At 36.8% G+C, this 21,346-nt stretch overlaps 2 protein-coding genes across 7 annotated transcripts in view; one reads left to right on the top strand and one right to left on the bottom strand.

Moving 5' to 3' along the window:
* Positions 1 to 577, top strand: part of zc3h14 (zinc finger CCCH-type containing 14) — a 47,960-nt gene extending 47,383 nt beyond the window's left edge. For all 3 annotated transcript variants that reach the window (XM_048538479.2, XM_048538478.2, XM_048538480.2), the window contains one exon: positions 199 to 577. In XM_048538479.2, coding sequence (XP_048394436.1) covers positions 199 to 205 — 7 coding nt within the window. In that variant the 3' untranslated portion in view covers positions 206 to 577. The remainder of the gene's footprint in view (positions 1 to 198) is intronic.
* Positions 565 to 21,346, bottom strand: part of eml5 (EMAP like 5) — a 222,168-nt gene continuing 201,386 nt past the window's right edge. For 2 of the 4 annotated variants that reach the window (XM_048538474.2, XM_048538475.2), the window contains 8 exons: positions 15,842 to 15,956; positions 13,450 to 13,638; positions 12,632 to 12,804; positions 11,874 to 12,036; positions 10,456 to 10,559; positions 7,189 to 7,342; positions 3,189 to 3,289; positions 565 to 3,020 (listed from right to left, as the gene is read on the bottom strand). In XM_048538474.2, the coding sequence (XP_048394431.1) occupies positions 2,996 to 3,020; positions 3,189 to 3,289; positions 7,189 to 7,342; positions 10,456 to 10,559; positions 11,874 to 12,036; positions 12,632 to 12,804; positions 13,450 to 13,638; positions 15,842 to 15,956 (1,024 nt within the window). In that variant the 3' untranslated portion in view covers positions 565 to 2,995. The other 2 variants (XM_048538472.2, XR_009446227.1) reach the window with 2 other exon arrangements.

Here is a 21,346-nt window from a genome sequence, read left to right as displayed (position 1 = left end):
AAGTTCAGTAAACGTTGCAATAATTGCAACATTTCTATCAGAGCATGTGATTGCAGACAGCCTTTTACAAGTTTTGATTTTATGCTCTTTTGGACCTAAATACTGCCAAAACAAAACATTGGCTTTATAAGCAGGATTTGTAAGATGATAGCTATTATTCAAAGAATGAATTGAGACTTTTTTTTAATTCTCTTTCAGTGAATGATCGGTTTGGATTGTGCTTGATCGCATATTGTGGATATACAGCTGCAAATATTTGAAGATGTAGCATTTTACAATTTTGTATTCTTTTTGAATATTGTTTAACATTGAAAATCAAAAGATTTTGATGTTAAAAGTAACTTTCTCCCCAGTGTGAATTGGCTTGATTATTTTTCCCATGCATAGATGCAGCCTCACTAAGATTATTCAGTGGTGGGTTTTAAAGGTACATTTTGTAACTTGTTTGTGCTGTTCTAGAGTTTTCTACTGGATGATGAAATATCTAAAGAGGAAATGCCATTGCCTGATGTAACATCCCTTTTGTTAACAAAATTATTCTACAGTAAAAATTGATTTAAGGCGCTTGTTTAATGAACCCATTACTGTTGCATTGTTTATTTGTAATTCATCTATTTAGAGTCATTTACATTGGATCGACATCTGTCGTTCAGAATTTTTTTTAAAATTAGTCACAGATTAGCATTGCAATCAGTATTAAATCCCTATGACTAATTGTTGTGCAGAAACACTAATTATTTGTGGAATTCTGCACCAAACTTTATCCCCGCCATTGCCCACAAGGGATTTAGTTATGCCACACCATATCCCAGGAATTTTGTACAGTAGTTGAGTATTTAGGGCACAACATTTGCTGAAACTATTTTTGTGACAGAGAAAACAATCAACTTGAATATTATTTTAAGCTATATTTTATTTCCATTGGATTTTGAATTCCTTTTAAAAAATATTCAGGTTGGGAATTGTCTGGTGCCTTGAAATATGGTTAAGTGCAGTAACTAAGTCACATGTTTGTCTTGGCTTCTCCATGTTCCTCATTAGAAGTTAGTTTTTGAAATAACATGATTTGCAAATGAAAGAACTATGGTTTTGGTTACAAAATTGCTTGGAGTCTTGGTTAATAACATAAAACTACGATTGCTAGTGACAAGACATCCTCAGCTGGTTGAATATAAAAACTTTAAATCAACTGTACAATCTCAACCTGCAGGTAGAATCTGTTCTACTGGTTGCATAGAGCCAATCTTGCAGCTTGTTTGCAAAAGCTGAAATGGTTCAAGCCAAAAAGCGCCTGCGAAGTAAGATTTAGTACCTACAGGCACAACTACACACAATTGTAATATTTTCATAGCTGTTTCCATTTCCATTGATATTTGAGTAATTATGTGGTGTGATGACAGCATTTAGATTTTATAAATACATTACGTTGAATCAATGCATTTCCCTTTGCAACATTTTATTTCATTTTGACAGTGGACCATATTGAGGAAGTTGGTGAAATATTTTGATTTTTTTTGTGCAGTAGTCAAATTCATTAGCAGGAACCATTAGGAATTCTATTTGTCTTTTCGTGTCATTGATTTATCTGGAATGTGATTGGGAAATACAAGAGATACAACAAAATCAGGAAATCAAAATTGTTAAATTTCATTCACTCCAATGGCACAACGCAATGCATAATTTTGAATATTACAATAATGCCATTTGATATTGCATAAGTTATAGTAAAATATGGTTGCAAACAGTGCAATTTCTTAACTGATTTAAACTCATTCAGTATAATTTCACAATGATTAAATTTACATCAATAAACCATTCAACTGGACTTGTCATAGATGAATAAAATATTAAGTATTAAAAAGTTACAGGGATTTAGTTTGCTTTTAGTTAACATACGAAACTATATGAAATATTGTCATTGATGTAGGTGCCGTGGTGGGGCAACTTATAAAACTTTTCACTATTTTTCATGTAAAAGTACATGTGATAATAAATTTCTATTCTATTCATAATATATATTAACATTACAGAAATTGTTTAGCTATTACTGAAAGCTTGACGTCAGTACAACTTAGACAACCAGCAGTTCAATACTTAGTGATTCTTCATAACACTGCACCCTGGGATGCTGTTAATATGTAGAATACACATCAAAATGACACATTTACTATGTGCTTCAAGAAACTGCATTTCATTTATATATTACATAAATGGAAAAATTATTATAATTTGCAGGATTGCCGATTTTATGTCTGCAAACAATACATGATAAAAATTACAAACTTTTTTACACTGAACTAAATGTAATTGTTCAGGTTGCCACAGTGATTGGTACAGTAGTGCATAGTATACTTTGGCATGCTTGCTTCAGATTTTACACTGATTCTAATATTACTCAGCTGGTACATTCAGGATGAAGGCCACTAGATACCATTTTCTGTTCAGAACACTCCGCAGCACTGCAACATTTTGAAAAGCACAAGGTCGTTGTTTTAAGGCTACTTATCAAATCAGCTACAACACAATAAAGTGAAGATATTAAGCTTGTGTTATATCTAGCAGTATACTTACAGCGCATTGTTCATTTTTTGTATATTGATAGAACTCAATTAACCATTTTTATGGCATTGCCACACGATTGTTTAGCAATTGTGTCCTTGACAACAGGACCATAGCTGTAGAATGGTCAAAATAATTTGTACACCAGTATTGAAGTTTGAATACAAGCTCTGTCCTAAAGTTCATGAATGATTTGAATACTGTTACCACTGCATCAATATACACATGGCTGTGCAGTAGAAAATCTGACAAATTGCCTTAAACCAAGATAGCTGAAAATTGTCTTACACTTTTGAAAGCAAGTTGCCTTCTTGTTTTGCAGATTAGTGCTTAGCTGCCTTGTTTTCATAAATTCAGCATTTCCAGCTTTATTTTCTAATGAATATCTTGATTCTTCTTTTATGATTCAGGCTTTTTTTCATGGCCGTTTGTATTTTCACAAACATTTCCAGACAAATAAACTTGAATTGGGAAGAAAAATAAAAATTTAGTTTATTTAAGTGTAAATTCTTGAAATGACATCTAGCTTCTTGGATTATTTACACAATACGTATGTTTGCATTTCTAAACACTTATTTCTATACAGTTACCTTGGTTTTTTTTCCCCACTTAAATAATTCGAAACATACCTACAATCTTGCCCTCCGGCACTGACGACATATCTGTCTCCACTAGTGAATTTTATGTTGGCAATCTGAGCCGAGTGACTCAGATATTTTTTGTGTTTTGCCTGTGTAAGCAAAAGAAAGCATTTTTTCATTACTGCAACCCATTTTGTAAAGAAAATTCTGTTCTTTATCAGTTGCAGCACTGCATGTTGCAGCAACTTGAATGAATTAGTATATTTTTCAAAAAAAGGTTAAAGATCCCACAGCACTTCTTCATACATGACTTACCAACAATAGGAGATCGAATCAAGGACATAGTAGGATAGATTGCTCAAGTTATAACATTCCGAAACAAAAAAGGAGATTTATGTAGGACCTCCAAAATGTGACCAATAGATAGTGAAAGGCATAATTTCTAAATAGGGTAAAGGGAGGGGTATGCATAAAACACTGAGTCAAGAATGTTGTTAGGCAGAGAGTGGGTACTGACCTGAGGCCACCACGGGTTTTAAAATTGATGATTTCACAGTAGTCCAATGAAATCAGTGTAGGTCTGAAAGAACGTGTATTGGTGGCTTGGTACCAGTTCAAATGCAGGCAGAGTTTCAAATGGAGTAAAGAAAACAGAAGATTGATCCTATGGAAAAGATGTGGGTTCAGAACTATGATAAGGGAAAACCTAGGGAGAGGTTTCATGTGAAAGCATCAGGAAAGTATCGGTAGCCTCTAAACAGCTGCTTCAGTTTTAAGAACACTCTTGAAGGGGTTAAGAACGCTAGTTTAAGGTGATTGTAATCAATAAAAGAAATCAAGGATTATTTTTGTTGTCTCGGACAATAGTGGAATAGTAGGCAATTTCAGCAAAGGAAAGTGAGGTCCAGTGTCATTTCAGCCAAATCTTGTGATGGATGATTGAACTAGGCAATAAAAGGCTCATGTATGAAAGGCTAAAGCGGAGGAACAGGCAAAAGAACAAAGATGATGCAAGTGTGATTAAGTAAATCAGTGGCTGCAGTGCATTATGAATCAAGACAGTTGGAATGTAAAAGGGCTGTAGTAAGTAATAAGGGAGAGTTTCTCCTTGTGCGAGAAAACATCACAAAAGGGAAAGATGAATGAGTCAAGAACCATGGAGGTCTAAAATTAATGAGAACTGTGAAATAATTTGCATTAATGTAGAAAAAGTGAATTTGTTTTTTTAAACTAAGTCCTCTAATCCTAATCTATTCCTAGTCAGTGTCTCCTATGATAATGTCAAAACCATCTATTTCTTTTGTTCATCCACAGCTCCAAATAAATGGACCCTGGTCATTTCACCCTCTGCTCACAGCTTATTTAAATAAAAACTCTAATTGTTTTCCTCTCTGCTACTTTTAGCTCTTCTGTATCTCTAACTTTTGTTTTTTTTAATGCTCATCATTTAAAAAATAAATCTTAGTCAAATCAGTAAGTAGTTTCTGACTTATTTGTGTCATTTTAACCTTGATGCCTTACCTTTATAAGCTTTTGTCCCACCATCTTTGCTTAAAAAAACCAAACATACTCACTGGATATGAAATTTGTATTTTAAAAGTTTTGTATAACTGCCTTAAGTGTGGTACTATCTCTATTTATGAAGCAGAGGGTCTTATACCATTTTAACAGCCTTATTTTAACACTTTGAAAAGCTGGAGTATATGCACCACAGTTCTGTCCTCCTCCACTTTAAAATTGTAGCATTTAGTTTATATAATCTCTAAATCTTTAGGATTTGAGTGATAATTTGTAGCTCGGGTGCTGGTTGTAGATGGTGGTGCGTTCGCGGAGCTGGGAGGTTTGATAGGTGACATCCTCACTGCTGTGGAGCCTCCTGTGCTGGTTTGAATTTGTGTGGTCAGGTTTTTGCTGCTTCCGGTAGGTGCCAGTTCTGGTTGTGCATTGTAGTGGTTGGTCTATCAGGTCTAATTCAATGTGTTTGTTGATGAAGTCTGCAGTTTTTCTCGTCTGTGTGTATTGAAACCAAGAACATCTGGCCGTTTAGTTTAGTTGCTGGCTGGTGTACATGGATGTGCATTGCTAGTTGTCTGCCTGTTTTGTCTCATGTATATTTTGTGCAGTCTCGCATGATGTCTTGTAAACCACATCGTTCCATCCATGGTATCTATTGGGTCTTTAGTCCTGGTCAGTTGCTGTCTGAGTGTGGCTGCCGGTTTGTGTGCTGTCATGATTTCTAGCAGTCTGAGTAGCCTGGCTGTCAGTTCTGATGTGTTTCTTATCTGTAGTACCATGGCTATTGTTTCAGGTTTTGGTGTGTCCTGTTTGTGTTGTTTGTGGATGGAGCTGCAGGCATAGCCATGCTTGTTCAAAAAGGCCGCTACACAATGCGGTACCCCTGATCTGCAGAAGGAAGAAGAACATCTCTACAAGGTCTTTACTAGGATTATATATTCCTGCAGCTTCATCCATAGATGCCTAGCCAACAGACAACACAGCCAGGGAGACACCAAAATCCGAAACAATAGCCACCATACTGCATATAAGAAACATGTCAGAACTGACAGCCAGACTATTCAGACCGCTAGGAATCATGACAGCAACTGACCAGGGTTAACGACCCAATAGATACTATGGATAGAATGAATGTGGTTTACAAGACACCATGTGGAAACTGCACAAAACACGACATGGGACAAATCGGCAGACAACTAGCAACCCGCAACCACAAACACCAGCTAGCAACTAAACGGCATGACCAGATGTCCTTGGTTTCAATACGCACAGATGAGAAAAACCACACTTTCAACTGGGACAACACTACTATCAATCAGAGGACAGCCAGTGAATTCTTGGAGGCTTGGCATTCATCCACAGACTCAAGAACAAACACATTGAATTAGACCTGATATACCTACCATTACAACGCATAACTGGAACCAGCAAAAACCAGACCATATAAATTCAAACGAGCACAAGACAATCAGCGCTTCACAGGAGACTCCACAGCACTGAGGATATCCCTAGTAAGGGGTCAAAATGTCTATCAAGCCTCCCAGCTTAGCAAACACACCAACATCTACTCTCTCAACCTTTCGAACAAACTGAATCGCTTCTAATTTCACCACTGTCTTGTTGAAATCTGTTATGACTCATTATTGTTTATTATCATGACATTTTTTGCTAACAAATCAAATACTTTACCTATTTTTAGAAAGAGCATATGTACAACAATCATAATATTCTTAAAGAACTCACTTAAGTATTCAACATACAATTTACCATTATCACTGCACCACAAGACCTTTGCAATAGCGTCCCTAAAAGGATGATAGAAACTGATTCAAGAACATTGAGAAGAGAATTGAACAAATATTTAAAGGACAATAGTGAAGGTATGGGATTAATCAGCTAGCTTATTATTAGTAACAAAAACAAGTCGCTGGAAAAGTTCAACGTGGTCTGGCAGCATCTGTGAAGAGAAATCAGTTAATATTTCGGATGTGGTGATCTTTCCTAAGAACTGCAGTTCTGATTTACGGCATCTGCAGTTCCATTTGGTTTTTATTTAGTTCATTATTAGTACCAGCAGCAGCACAACGGGCTGCATTGTCCGTTCCTGCGCTGTATGATTCAGTCATTGTTATGTGAAGGGAGTGGTAGGCTATCCATCCTGAGGCACATTTTCTGAAGACACAGCAATGTAGAGTGGGTAGGATTAAACAATAAAGAAAATAAATATTGAGCCAAGAGGACAGTGATTTGGAGAAGTCCAGAGGTTAATGGCAAAAGTCACAGGACGCTTAACAACAGCATTACAATAGAGTAACATAAATCATGAATATAACTTTTTTTCTGGAAAACATTATGTAAGCATGAGAACTTTTGAGTTAGCTGATGTAATGCCAGATTACATGTCACTTAAACATCCTGTCAGTAAAATATTTCTGGAGTTCACGAAGAGATTCTAACAAAAAATTTTTTACTGGAAAATATATTTTCTTCTAAATTTGACCCGCTTTTCAAGAAGTTAGGAAATAAGACTTACAAATTTCTCTGTGCATGGAAAGTCGAACAGCTTCACCAAGCCAAAATCATCACCTGTTACAATGTTCAGGCCCGAATGAGAGACACAGGCACAGTTCACATCAGCTTTATCGAGATTTCGAGACCAAATTCCAATGACCTCATCACCCAGAATACTACAAGAAAGAAAACTTGTAAATTGCAAATGTAGCCCTTTAAATTTGACTGGGTACATTAATTAAACATTTGTGCTTCATTATTTTTTGCCACATCTATTCTAAGTTGAAGATAGCCATCGTATTTTCTAATATTGCAATTTGGAAGTTCTTCAGTGACTTTGCCACTCTTAAGTCCATCTTCATTACCAGTAAACTAAAACTTGCCTTTGTGTAGTTTCTGCTTTATGGAGGTCATTTTTCTAAGCTGCAGTCAGGGCTGTAGCCAACCTTATTTGCATAAATCTTAGTCTTCCATTAAAACAACAAATTAGAGCATTTTTAATAATTAGTTGAGAAGTTGAGGGTGGTACACATACAGTTTTTATTAAAACAGCTTTAAATGAATTTAAGAAAAACAAAAGCCTTTTAATAAATACCTACCTGCTGCACGCCACCTACACTGAAAATTCCTTTTAAGACTATACTGAACAATTTACTTGTCTAATTGGTGTACTCGGTTTCTTAGTAAATAAAAGATTCAAAAATTTAATTTTTTTAGATGTAAAGTAACAGTTGAATTTTAAAAGGCTCACAACAAACACATCAACATAAATTCACTGTGCCAATTTTTGACTTGTGGGTAGCACTTGCTTCCAGCTTTGTACTTTTTTTAAACCAACATTAAAGGTTATTGGAAACCCTGTTCAAGTTCAACATAACGTGCTTTAAATTTTCAAATTCTTCTGATATCTGATAGTGTTGCATGCCCAGGAGTCAAAAAAGAAAATCATTTGTTCAGCATACTGGAAAATGTTCATTTTAAATCCTGTGGTTTTGGAAAACAGAGAATGTTGATTGACCAAGGATCAGATTTTACCTGAATCAACAAATTAGAGGTTAATTGCACAGCATCGTTCTTGGAATAAATTATGCCAATCCTAGAGTTTTGAAAATTATCCCATTTTCAAATTAAACAAATGGGTACTGTTGCATGTAAAAAGCTTTCAGAAAAGGAGGTTTAAAAATAATTTTAAATGAAGTTAGATGGACACAATAATGTAAAATATGAACTGTGAAATGAATTTAGAAACTGACTAAAACACTGAATTAAGGGGGCCATGGAGACTACATGAAAGATCAACATATAGCCTTTGTGCAATCACTTAGGTCTTAGCTGTCTCTTAAACAGTCAATGTGGATAGTGTCCAGTTTATTAGTGTGCCTCTTGAACGGTCAGTGGTAACAAAAAATATAATTATCGTGTGTTTTTATTAGCTTTCTCCCGTTTCTTTCCACTCGGGCTTGTAACTGTATTACTCAAAACAGAAAGAGGGTCTTTTCTGGTTGGCTAGGTTTTATGAAACCATCATAGAATTAACATTTCATCCAGAGGTATGCAAAACTACCCCTGCCCCAATCCTTGGGGTCAAAAAAGGCCATCATTTCATGTTTTGATTATACCTTTTTTTTAAAGAAAGAAATTCCACATGTCGATTGAGCTGAAGCCTAAAAATAAATTTTCAGCATACTGGGAATATACAACCAGTATATTCAAATTATTTTGCCGGGCAAACATTGGATTTTAGTCTGCAGAACTGAAACTGGAACTAGAAAAGGCCTCTGTATACTTGAAACAGTTATAAGCCAGACTGGAAAGAAACAGGAGAAAGCTAATAACATACACGATAATTACATTTTTTGTTACCACTGACAGTTCAAGGGTCAGACTAATAAACTGGACACTACCCACATTAACTGTTTAAGAGACAGCAAAGACCTAAGATTTCACAAAGGCTATATGTTTATTGTCATTTGTTTTTGAATGGACATGCATATGGATCAGAAATGAAGAAGCCGGACTCTTAAGAGTAAAAAGAGTATGACCCATGAGAAAAGGCTAGAGATCCATGTGAAGGGAAGCAGCAATGAATGGTAGCAGTAAACATTTACAGCTTAGCCTTGCAATGCAGAAGCATGCTTAAGGTAGCTTTGACACATATAATGTTTTGTAAATACTATAGGGAAGCTTATGCAGGTTAATAGTTGAAAATAAACGTGTTTGGAAGAAAATTGTTGCAACTACATCTTGCAAAAAGATCTTTAATTCACAAGCAGAATGGATACATTTCTAGCTAGGCCATTATTTATGGTCCATCCCTAATTGTCCCTGAAGGTGGTGGTGAGCTGCCTTGCACCGTTGGAGGAAGTTTCAGGGTTTTTAACCACATGACATTGAAGGGATGCTGACATCGTTAGTGGTTTGGAAAAGAACTTACAGGCAGTCATGTTCCTATGTCTTTGCTTTGTTTATCTGGGTGGTCCTGAGTTTGGAAAGCGCTGTCTAAAAACCTTGGTGAATTTCTGCAGACCATCTTGTAGATGGTAGATGCTGTGGCTACTTAACATTGGCGGTGAAGGAACTGTATGTAGATGTGGTTCCAATCAAAGGGCTGCTGTGTCCTGGATGGTGTCAAGCTTCTTGAGTGTTCTTGGACTTCATTTATCCAGGAAAATGTTGAGTATTCCATCACACTCCTGACTTTAGGTATTGGACAGGCTTTGGGAGTCAGGCGGTGAATTATTTGCTGCAGATTCCTAGCATCTAATTTGCACTTGCAGCCCCTGTACTTATACGACTAGTCCAGTTCAGTTTCTCCTCAATGTTAATCACCAGGATGTTGATAGTAGGGTTTCAGTGATGGTGTACCCATTAAATAGCAAAAGGGCAATGGTTAAATTCTCACTTGTTGGAGTTGGCTATTACCTGGCACTTGCTTACCACTTGTCAGTCCAAGCCTAGATTTTGCCAGAAGCAGTTAAGAACTGCTTTAATCTAAAGGGTAAGTATTTGGGCAGCATGTGCCACAGTTCAAAATATAGGTGGATGCTCCAAGCGGAGTTTGCCTTCTAACATTAGGATTAGAACTTTAATGTATCAAATAGGTTCAAACATCGTTTTTCTCCAAATTTAGTAACAAAAGTTTGCCTCATCTATAGTAGTAGTAGTAGGATAAGACTACATCAAAAAAAGTCTAGGCGTGTAAATGGATTACTAACTATGTTAGTGTTCGTCCTTTTAAACCAGAGTATTAAAGGTACAACGTATGCGCAATTTAAGAAGTTCGGTTCACCTTGTCCAAGTAGCCCACGTTATTCTGTCTATCCGAGACTGTTCAGTAACTTGTTTTCCCAAAGGCACCTCATACACCAGTCGTTTGTATGATCCAGTAGAAACCTGTAAAATTAATAATCCTGACTTTCACACTGTAAATAACCACATAAAAATGACAATCCATTTGAATACATTTGCATAGATGACTGAATCATAGAGTCAGAGTTGTACAACACAGAAACAGACCCTTAAGACCAATTTGTCCATGCCGATCAGATATCCTAAATTAATCTAGTCCCTATTGCCAGCATTTGGCCCATATCCCTCTAAACCCTTCCTATTCATGTACCCATCCAGATGCCTTTAAATGTTTTAATTGTGCCAGCCTCCGCCACTTCCTCTGGCAGCTCATTCCATACACACACTACCCTCTGCATGAAAAAGTTGTCCCTTGGGTCCTTTTTAAATCTTTCCCTCTCACCTTTAACCTATTCTCTATTTTTGGATTCCCATACTCTGGGAAAAAGACCTTGGGAATCCTTGTTAATAGTTATCTTTATTGTATGCATGCTTAATACAATATGATTCAGGATCTGGTTGACATATGTTATATCTTGAGAAATAATGATTTTGACATTTAAATTCCATAGGATGTTACATTTAATAATGGGTTTTTAAAAATAAAACTACATTTAAACTGCAAGGTGATCTTGAGTGATAAAAATGCTCAAAATTACCTCAGTGGAGAATTATCTGTTTCAAATTGCTTCAAGATATCTTATTTTTAAATTATATTAAATGAAAACCAAAATAACTGCGGATGCTGTAAATCAAGAACAAAAATAAAGTTGCTTGAAAAAGCTCAGCAGGTCTGGCAGCATCTGTGAAGGGAAAGACAGACTTAACATTTCGGGTCCAGTGACCCTTCCTCAGAACTCTGGCCACCAAAAAACTGACCCTTTCCAGCAACTTTGTTTTTATTCAAATTATTTTGTTTCATGTTATTTTAGCTTTTTATTCATTAACAGAATGTCAGCACTGTTAACGATGCCAGCAGTTATTGGAATCCCTAATTACTTTGAAGGCATATGCCTTCAGAACTGCTCGAAATAGCTTAGCAAGTGATTCGGTGAATCACGTTGCTTTGGATCTGGAGTCACAAATCCAACTGGATGAGGGTGGCAAATTTCTTTTCCCAAAGGGTATTAATGTACCAGCCAAAAATCAAATAATATACCCTCCATTATTGATACTATCTTTTCTGTTAATTCCAATTGTGCTTCATTTTATTTTGCCACCCTAGCTATTGTGGTTGAATTTGTTTCTCCAAATCTTGGTCTAGGCATCTGCATTATCATCCCAGTAATATAGCCAATATGGTACCATTCTTGTTGATCCTTAAAATGCCATATGAAATTAACAGAATTCCATTAATACCTGGATGTAATTGCTGTCTGCCGAGAAGTCGATTTGGATAACAAAGCTGGCAATATCGCGACAATAGCTGATTCGATTTAGTGCTGGTCCTAACGTGAGGTCATAAAAGTCAATGGCATTCTCACATGTCCCCACAGCCAGATATTGAGAGCTGGGACTGAACCTAAACAAAACAGACATTTCAAAGTTTATTCTGTATAAAGATACAATGCAGGAAAAAAAATAACTCGTGCAAATTTACAAAATGTTTCCATAATTTTGTATAATTAAAACTTTCAAGCTACCAACAAGTATTAAGATTTTTGTCTGACATGTCCAATGATGCAGAAACAGCAAGGTGATCCATCATATGTCCATTTCCAATGTATGAATTTATAGAATAACTAGTTATTGCAATATTTTTGACAGAAATTTGGCTGTATAAATTTAGAGAGAGAGTTATCATCTCAAAATGTCTCAACTTTATAACTATTCACATAGCAGTGACTTTATGGTGGACATTTTATCTTTCCAATTAAAGCTGAACAAAAAAATCAGATTTCAGTTTCCCACAGTACACTAGAATGTATTAAATATGACTTCTCTCTTATGATACAATTTAACTATATTTCAGCAGTAGTTCTTAGTTGTAAAGTGCTTTGGGACATGTGGAGGCCATGAAACATACTATTTAAATGCATATCTTTCTTTAATAAAGATCAACAGTATTATTTCAAATTTAATGACTGGCATCCTTGAATTTGGCTGTGTTTGCTTACTTGATGTCTTGAATGGCAGATCTCCGGTCTCGTTTCTTGCCCCAGATTGTTAATGACGTCACCACAAGTATAATGAACTCGCCATTTCTCATACCGATAGCTACCATGTCTCCCTCAGGACTGTAAGCAACTGTTCGAGCAGGGTGCCCCAAGTTTACTTTATTCAGCATTTTCTGTTATACAATTAAAAATAAAGGCTTAGAGCTGAAAATGCATATTAAAATGTATCAATTTACTAATTAGTAATGTAGCCCTTAATACCCACAAATGTTTCAATGCTTATTTTGCAGAGGGGATAAAAGTAATTTTATTTTAGAATTGAATAGTCTTCATTCTGTCTTTACTTCTGGAATTTTAAGAAACTCAGCTTATTCCATAAGGCTTGTTTCGGTCTGACAATCTCTTTATTTTAAGGATATATACACAGCTATCAATGTAGTTTCTCAATGTCATTGTTCTCTATGTCTTTATGATTGATATATTTTCCTCTGAAAATATTTGTTTTGGAATTTAAGGATTTTGGTGAAATCCTTTCCTGCATTTTTTTTTAAGAATAGTGAAACAACATAAAACTAGGACACAATTTATAAGCTAAAGTTGTAAAAAAAGCCTCAAGTTTAGGATAAAGTGTCGTCTTTATGGTTTCTCTATCTTTGTTTCTCTTGTAATTAATGATTTTAATCAAAAAATAGCTTGCTCAGTATGACAACATTACAGCAATCACATGTTGACGGAAGATCATACTGTTATGAACTACCAAAATAACTGCATTGCCAAATTCTTTTTAATAGCCATCATGTAATGTTGTACACACTTGCCTTTTCAGTAATGTCCCATAATCTAACAGTCCCATCTTCTGCTGCAGACAGAAAGATATCTTTAATAGGATGGGTTGAAAGACCCCAGATTGGTCCATCCATGTGATTGTTAATTAAAACGTTGCACGCAGCATTCTTCTCACCAACTTCGATGATCTCAGCATTTCTTGTTCCAACCAGAATTTTTCCCTGACAAATAAAAATCTTTAGAAATTCACCGTAAATACCTTTGGACTGTGTAGTTACAGAACACAGCATTTGAGTATCTTTTATTCCTTATTTTACTAGTGTTGAACATTGCATAACAAATAAAAATAATAGGACTGCAAAAATTTAAAAAATGCATATGCAAAGTAGTTAACATCCACACATTTTAATCAGCATAAAACTGTATTCTTAATATCATAAATTTCTCCCTGAGTTGCTGTAGTGGCACCTCATGGTGCCCCACAGCATCCTGGAGGAGATTTAAAAACGTATTTCGGATATTGGTGATGATGGCACCACATTTATCGTCCATTACTATTTGTCCTGAGAACTTGGTGGTGGCTGCTGCAGTCTCATGATGAAGGTCTTCTCAATATAACTGGGTAGGAATTTTCAGGATATTGTTCCAATGATTATGGAGAACTGATCATATGTGAATGATGCAATTAGAATAGCATTCCCACAGTACTTGACCTGTTCGATGGTAGGATTTGCATGGGAACTTCTTTCCTCAGCATAAGTTGGACACCACCACCTAACGTAGCAGAAATTCAACTGAATAACCACACTCATCATCCACTGAGCGAAAAACTTTGTTTTCTAGCCTCGAGCACAGGGTAGAGCTCCTGCCATGTTCCCTGTCACAAAGCCAAAGTTTCATTATCCTCCCTGTCCTGCCAAATATTAGGGTGACTAAAACCACAACATAGCATAAATAAAAGGCCTTCTCTCAATTTTACTGAGAACAAACTTTCCCTGATCTTTCTTGAAAGACAATTCCTGCTGCCTCCTGTTTACACCTATCATTTCCATTTAGAATAAACCTGGAGCCAATTCCTGTCTCCTGTGAGCAGTAATGCACCTCACCTATGGAAGGTCAAGTTTAGTACCTTCCCATCTGCTGAAAAATAGCATACTCAAAACCAACTTAGCGCTGTCCTCCATTGTCAGGTTCCTTGCTTTCCTCAATGCTATGAGAAAAGGCAGGTGAAACTGTCTAGCTAGACAGCAGATATTTCTACCACTGGTTGCAAAATTAGATTACCCTTAAATATATATTCTACTGTCTTTTCCTCTTCTCCTACTTCCTTTAACAAAATCAATAATATTGTTTAGTTCCAGGTGGCTAATGGAGCTAGGGATTGCCAGTGAACGAATAAATTAATAAAGGGCAACCCAAGGCCATATTTTGCAGGAATGGGTGACTTTCTGGCATACAGAGTTGTTTAGACTTAGTAGTACTGACACCCTTCGACAGAAGATGCTTTTGTACTGTAATGTGGGATTATGGAATGAACAAGCCAACAATGCAACCTCTTAGTCAATGAAATGTAAAGATCAACAAAGAAATAGAGAAACATCAGAGGAGGAGGATGTATTAGAATCATGCCAGATATACATGGTGAGAGAAATAACGTTAATAGAGAAAAAGAAAAACAAAGCAAGAACAAGCTGTAAAATTTAAAATGTGACTTTTCAAAAGTATATAACTAACATTAGGTACTATTCACACAAATGACATTCAACTTTTGATATAGTTTACTTCCTGATCCAGAGAGGTCGATTAGCGATGTATTATTATCAACTTGTTAAAATGTTGATTTCAGACCTAACATTTGCATGCTAAATTTAAAAGATAATTAAATGTGCAAATATAGTATATATCTTAAATAATGGGGAAGCTGAGTGCAAGGTGCTATCTGCATGAAGCAAATAGAAGAAAGGCATAAAGAACAAGATCTGAAGGCTCATCACTAGTATCGCTTAATCCCCAGCACTTGCTTACCAGTTTGTGTACTGTATGTACAATGGTGAGTATTGTTATCACAACCTTAATTTCCTACCAAGATTTTATTCTATAAATTGATAGAACAGCAGGTGCCAGTGGATTCATGCCTCCTAAATAGAACTGATGCTATTTGATATAACTGACTTTTGTTGGTGTCCTTGTCAGCTTGCTTTAACAGGTTCTAAGAGTGCTTAATTTTCAGACTATAAAGCAAGTTTTAAAAATGTACTAAAAGCATCTAAGCTTGAAAGTTTTCACTCCCACCTCTTGAGTTGATACTTAGCTTATTTCTAGCGCTGCATACTTTCCTCAATTACATACAAGAGTCCAAACACTGAAGTTGAGGCCCATCAGCTGATAGATCCCTGAACATAAATGAGCTTTGTTTAGACATACCTTACATCTGCAAACTGAACGCACGGTGTCCATTGCCTGCCCAGTTTCCAATCTGAATGCACGACAGCGTTTTAGTTCCTGATCCCACAATTTAACTGCTCCTCCTTCCTTTGACCTGATAAAACAAAATCATTGTCTTGGTTTCAAAGATTCTTTTCTGGCATTGGTATATATTTCGGTGTTTAAATGTTTGACTTCCTTCTTGTTACACTGAGTGGATTGTTATCCATGAAAACATAAACAACTCATTTACATAGCATTTCTACGCATAGGAAACATCACAATTTGCCAAGTAAAACATTTGATCTTAATCCAAACTTGGGCAAAAAAGTTAATTTCAGATAAAGGTGAGTGTGACCATCCTTCACACCAAGGCAGCATTTAACCAAGTGTTGCGATCCTTGATAAAACCTCCAAATTTATATTATGATCTGGTTAGGGTTAAGTCACATTTTTATTTTAAGTATGCAGAATGAGAAAATCCAGGTAACTATTGTAAAAATTAAGCCACAAGATTCCACAGTTTTTCAACAAAATAAACTTCACAATACAGTGTTTTCCTTTTTATCAAACAACCATGCACACAATTTATAAACATCCAGAATTAACATGAGATGAACATGGGTTAACAAATAAATTGTGGTAGGTTGAACACACCACAGAGCACATCAGATGGCAGAAACAGTCAAAACTGATAGCATAGATTTTCAGGACCATCACATATAAGATATAGGACAGATGTCAGAGGTGGTTTCTTTACTCAGAGAGTAGTAAGGGAATGGAACGCTTTGCCTGCAACGGTAGTAGATTCGTGAACTTTAGGTACATTTAAGTTGTCATTGGATAAGCATATGGACGTACATGGAATAGTGTAGGTTAGATAGGCTTGAGATCGGTATGACAGGTCGGCACAACATCAAGGGCTGAAGGGCCTGTACTGTGCTGTAATGTTCTATGTTCTATCTGATTAAAACTATTAACTCCTTTATGTGGGATATCAAATATTCAAAATGTAGCCTCAAAATGTCCCCAAAAGCTGCTCCAATCTGGACTGCCTCAATGACAGTGACAGCTGTCTCAGCCATCCCTTGATAGTTCAATATCATTACTTGCCTTAACTCTCAGCTTCACTAAACAGTTCCTGGGATTTGAGTCTTGGCCGTCTCAGCAGCATAAAGCCACCTTACAGCTTTTAAAAAAGCTTGTTAAAACAAGTTCATTAACAGGATGTGGGTGCTGCTGGGCCAGTATTTATTGCCCAGAGAACAGTTATGAGTCAACCACATTGTTATCGATCTGGAGTCACATTTAGGCCAGACCAGGTAAAGATGACAAATTTCCTTCCCGAAAAGGACATTTAGTGAAACTTTATTTTTAATAACAACGGTTGCCATTGTCTAATTTTTCTTATTCCAGATTTTCACCAAATTCAAATCCACCATCTGCCAATAGTGGGAATTGAATCCATAACCCCTAATTATTGGAGTTTTAGGTTACTAAATAATGACATTATCACTATGTTACTAATTCCCCTGAAATCTAAAGCTGGGACTTTTCCAGAGCTCCAACTGCAGAGAGCTACCAAAAGATTCCTGGGGTTTTCCTGACTCAATTACTCTTAAGCTCTTTTTTTGTGACCTATTAAAACATACCTAGAGTGACCCATTCTTATTACTTGGCAGAATCCAATAGAGCTAGCGGTGGAACATCCTGTGATTGTTTTATTGTCTCCACGGTGTAAGATATTACACCACACAGGAATCTAGAAAATGGATTTTACTGCAGTGGAATTGAAGTCAATGGAAAATCAGGGAAAATTCTTTACTGACTGCAGTCATACTGAGCACGAAAGAAACTGGCTTTTGTTTGTCAGAGGCCAATCATTTTGTCCTGAAAATTGAGGTACTCAGGTAAAATATGTAATAGCAATTTACAAAGTTATTGTAAACTACACTCTGTCTTCATCAGCAGCACTTCATGGCTATCGTCAAAAACATTTCATGGCCTGGAAGGACTAAGCCATGCAACATATGGCAAGTTCTCCACCAAATCACTCACTATTTGACTTAGAGGTACATTGCCATTTTATCACCAATAGTTGATCAAAAATGTGGAAGTCCCTAACCAACAACACTATGGGTGTATACATCACTTGGACTACAGCATTTCAAGGTGGCAACTCAATATATGTTTCTTAAAGCCAATTAGGTTTGGGCAACAAAGTTTGACTTTGCTAGCAATGTGGTGAATGAAATATTTTTAAAAAGCTAAAACCTTTCATAAAACCACAGAACCACTTAGCAGGGCAGACCAAAAGCTTGATCAAAGAGACAAGATTTAAAGAACATCTTAAAGGAGGCAGGTTGAACAGGTGGAATGGTTTATGGAGGGAAATTCATGGTTTAATACCAAGGCAGCTGAAAGGTTAGTTCTCAATGGTTGAGCAATTACAATCAGAAACTAACCAGGAATGATGGCATAGGCAGGGCAGCTTGAGATTTCATTGCAGGGGTATTAAATCGTAATTCTCAAAGCTGTGACTATCACAGAACATCCAGTCCACACATTAGAATGCCAGGCCACTAACTCACACAGACTAGTATTGCAATCAATCAGTCTTTAACCTCTTTATTTAAATTGTGCCAAAACACAAAAATTCCGAAAGACAACTTTCTGCTGAGGTTGGAGGCGGAGCAAGATAGACCTCTCATTATCTCTTTCTGTTACGTTTTTCTCTGTTTGAAATTTTCCTGACACTCTACAGGTCAGACATTGCATGGGTCCCAATCAAATCTTTACAAACAGAAGTTATTTTGGAGTTAGAATTCTACAATGTTAATTTCACTATGAAGAAACATGATGCTGTGGCTACAAGAGAGATCTGGCTCAAAGAAGGGCAAAATTTGATTTTAAATATTCATGAATAAAAGGTGTTTGGAAACATAGGAAGGAAGAAGAAGTGATGGTATTGGTTAGAGACATTACTGCAATGTTGCAGAAGGAGGGCATTCCAGAGGGTGATGGAAAGAATACATAAGCTAAGAAACAAAAACTATGCAATTACGGCACTAGTTGGTTGCCTATAGATTACACCAAGCAGACAGGATATAGATGAACAATTTTTTCAGGAAAGCATACAATAGTGCTGAAACTACAGAGTACAGTTGGTTCTGCAATAACGTGACAGTTGCGTTCCTGTTCAACATTGCATTATAGAAAGTCGTGCGATAGAAATAACGGGGCCTCTGCATGAAGTGGGGCTGGGGCAGACCACCAAAAAAAAGTCACTCAAAATTGCTTAAAAATCACAGAAGCCTAACACACAGGATGGCACAATTTGAATAAACATTTATTTCATTATTAGATGTGAATTAAAAGTAAATTTAATGCTTTACCTTGAAAAAAAGTCATGATGACTTGATGCGAGAGGAGCCTGTACTGTTCCTCTTACAGGATGTACTTCATGACAAAGCCCATGAAATGATCATGTGATGCCAGTGCAGAGACTCTTTCGGCACTAACATTGTACGTATTCACGACAAAGCCCATGAAAGGATCATGTGATATTGATGAGTACTCCTCCGCATACCAAAGGAATTGCGTTAAAACCAACACAGGTTTGTGTTTTAGAAATAGCATTCCCCTATCCATCAATCGCGTTACAACCAATTTGTGTTTATGAAACGCATGTTACAACAGTACTGACTGCAGTTACTTTGGGGAACTTTAGTTAACTGAATATAAGCTGGGATACTGGTAGCATAAAAGGACATAAGTATAAGACTTTGATAATACTGCTACTTGATGCTCAGCACCAATGACAGAGCGACAAAAGGACAAGGGACCTTGACTTCAACTCCTGGTGCCCTTTCCTCATGAGGAGACAGGGTGATGTCAGAAGGCAAGCAGCCAATGCAGGATAGGCTCCCAGAAGTCTTCTCTCAAGACATTCAGATGCACAAACCCACAGCCTCCATCTGCAATCTCAAAATTAGGGGGCTGAAGTTGTATCTCAGCACGTCTGGGAGTTCAAGCTGCAAATGTCTGCAGGGTGCCCACCCAAAACTCCAAGGCTAACAGGGTCCACAATACGGCTGGTTCCCTCTACCCCAGTGCGGACTTTGGACTAATCCTAGAGTAAAGAAAAGGCAAGGAAAAAGAAAATCTTTTCTATGCACAGAGATTGCGTAAGTGACAGTCCATTATATATGCACTACCACATTTTTATGTATATACAGCAAACTTTTTTAACTGGTACCCCTGGGACCGGGAATGTGCTGGTTTATCAAATAATCAGAGGTACGCGTAACCATGATAAAGCCTGACCAAGTGATGTTTTGAGACATGAAAATGTCTCAAAAAAACTATGTAAAAACAACATACCTCTCCTAAAATCAACATTAAAAACACACAGTAGGCAATAGAAATGTAATGCAGGGGCTATACACTGTTGTACTTTAATAACAGCATAAATACCGAGACATCATGATATCTTAGGTAGACAATTTTTTGCCACTTTATCAAGAATTCCAGTTACAGCAAAGTTTACTAAGTCACCTTTCATCATTAGCTGTGTGAGTGAATATCATTTTAGCTGCAACAAGAATTAAGGTACAGAGACTTGCCATCCTTAACACCACACAATGCTCTAACTCTGTCTGAACAATAGCTACTCTTTCCAAACTAGCATGAAATTTTGCAACGATTGAATGAGGGGGTTTTGGATGTTGTGGAAATTTCCATCAGTTTATGTCCATATTAAACACAGGAAATGTGAAAAGGTCAAAACGGTTAAGCTCTACTTGCAGTCGGAATTTTATAGAGATGATGGCCCCAGCGGTGTCAAAATGTTTAGAGTGAAATATGACCTAATGGAAGTGTTCCATTGTACAGGGCTCACAAAGTCATTCTGTCTGTGTAGTTTTAACTGACATTTCTTTGCTGTAGAATACAGATGTTGTTCCTTCCAGAATATCCTCATTGTCTCAAGTACAATGCAGCAGCTCTCAAAGGTCCTCATAATTCATCACAATGCCTCAACATCCTCCAGTTGTATGTAGCAGAGAATCCAAGGATTAAACAGCATCCTCTGTCTGGACTGAGCTGCAATAAACCCCTCAGATATGACCAGCTTGGAACCCGATGTGTTGGGAGACATATGTCCCCCTATGATTTAACCTGTTCATTTACATGGCAATCTGATAACCACCTCTAAAAACACTATAGTCACATTGCCCTCTCTCTCTGCATCGTATTCCTTGGAAGATAGGGCACTGTGGCTCTTCTGAATCTTCGCCAAATTGTGAAGACACCTAAGGCTGGGAGTTCCACGGCAGGGAGGTGCTCCACATTCATTGGAGGTTGTTGCAGATTCTGGGCTTCCAAATGCATGCATTTTTATCCATTCATGTGGATGCACTTCATGTAGTGGTCGCAGGAACAACAGTTTCTGTGCCTACATCCACTCAGGATGGTTCCAATGAGGCCTTGTGGGCAATTTCAGAA

This window comes from Stegostoma tigrinum, chromosome 10 (assembly GCF_030684315.1).
Source record: "Stegostoma tigrinum isolate sSteTig4 chromosome 10, sSteTig4.hap1, whole genome shotgun sequence".
In the NCBI taxonomy this organism is placed as follows: Eukaryota; Metazoa; Chordata; class Chondrichthyes; order Orectolobiformes; family Stegostomatidae; genus Stegostoma; species Stegostoma tigrinum.
Note: the sequence above shows the minus strand (reverse complement) of the source record. Positions and strands in the feature narration are given on the sequence as shown.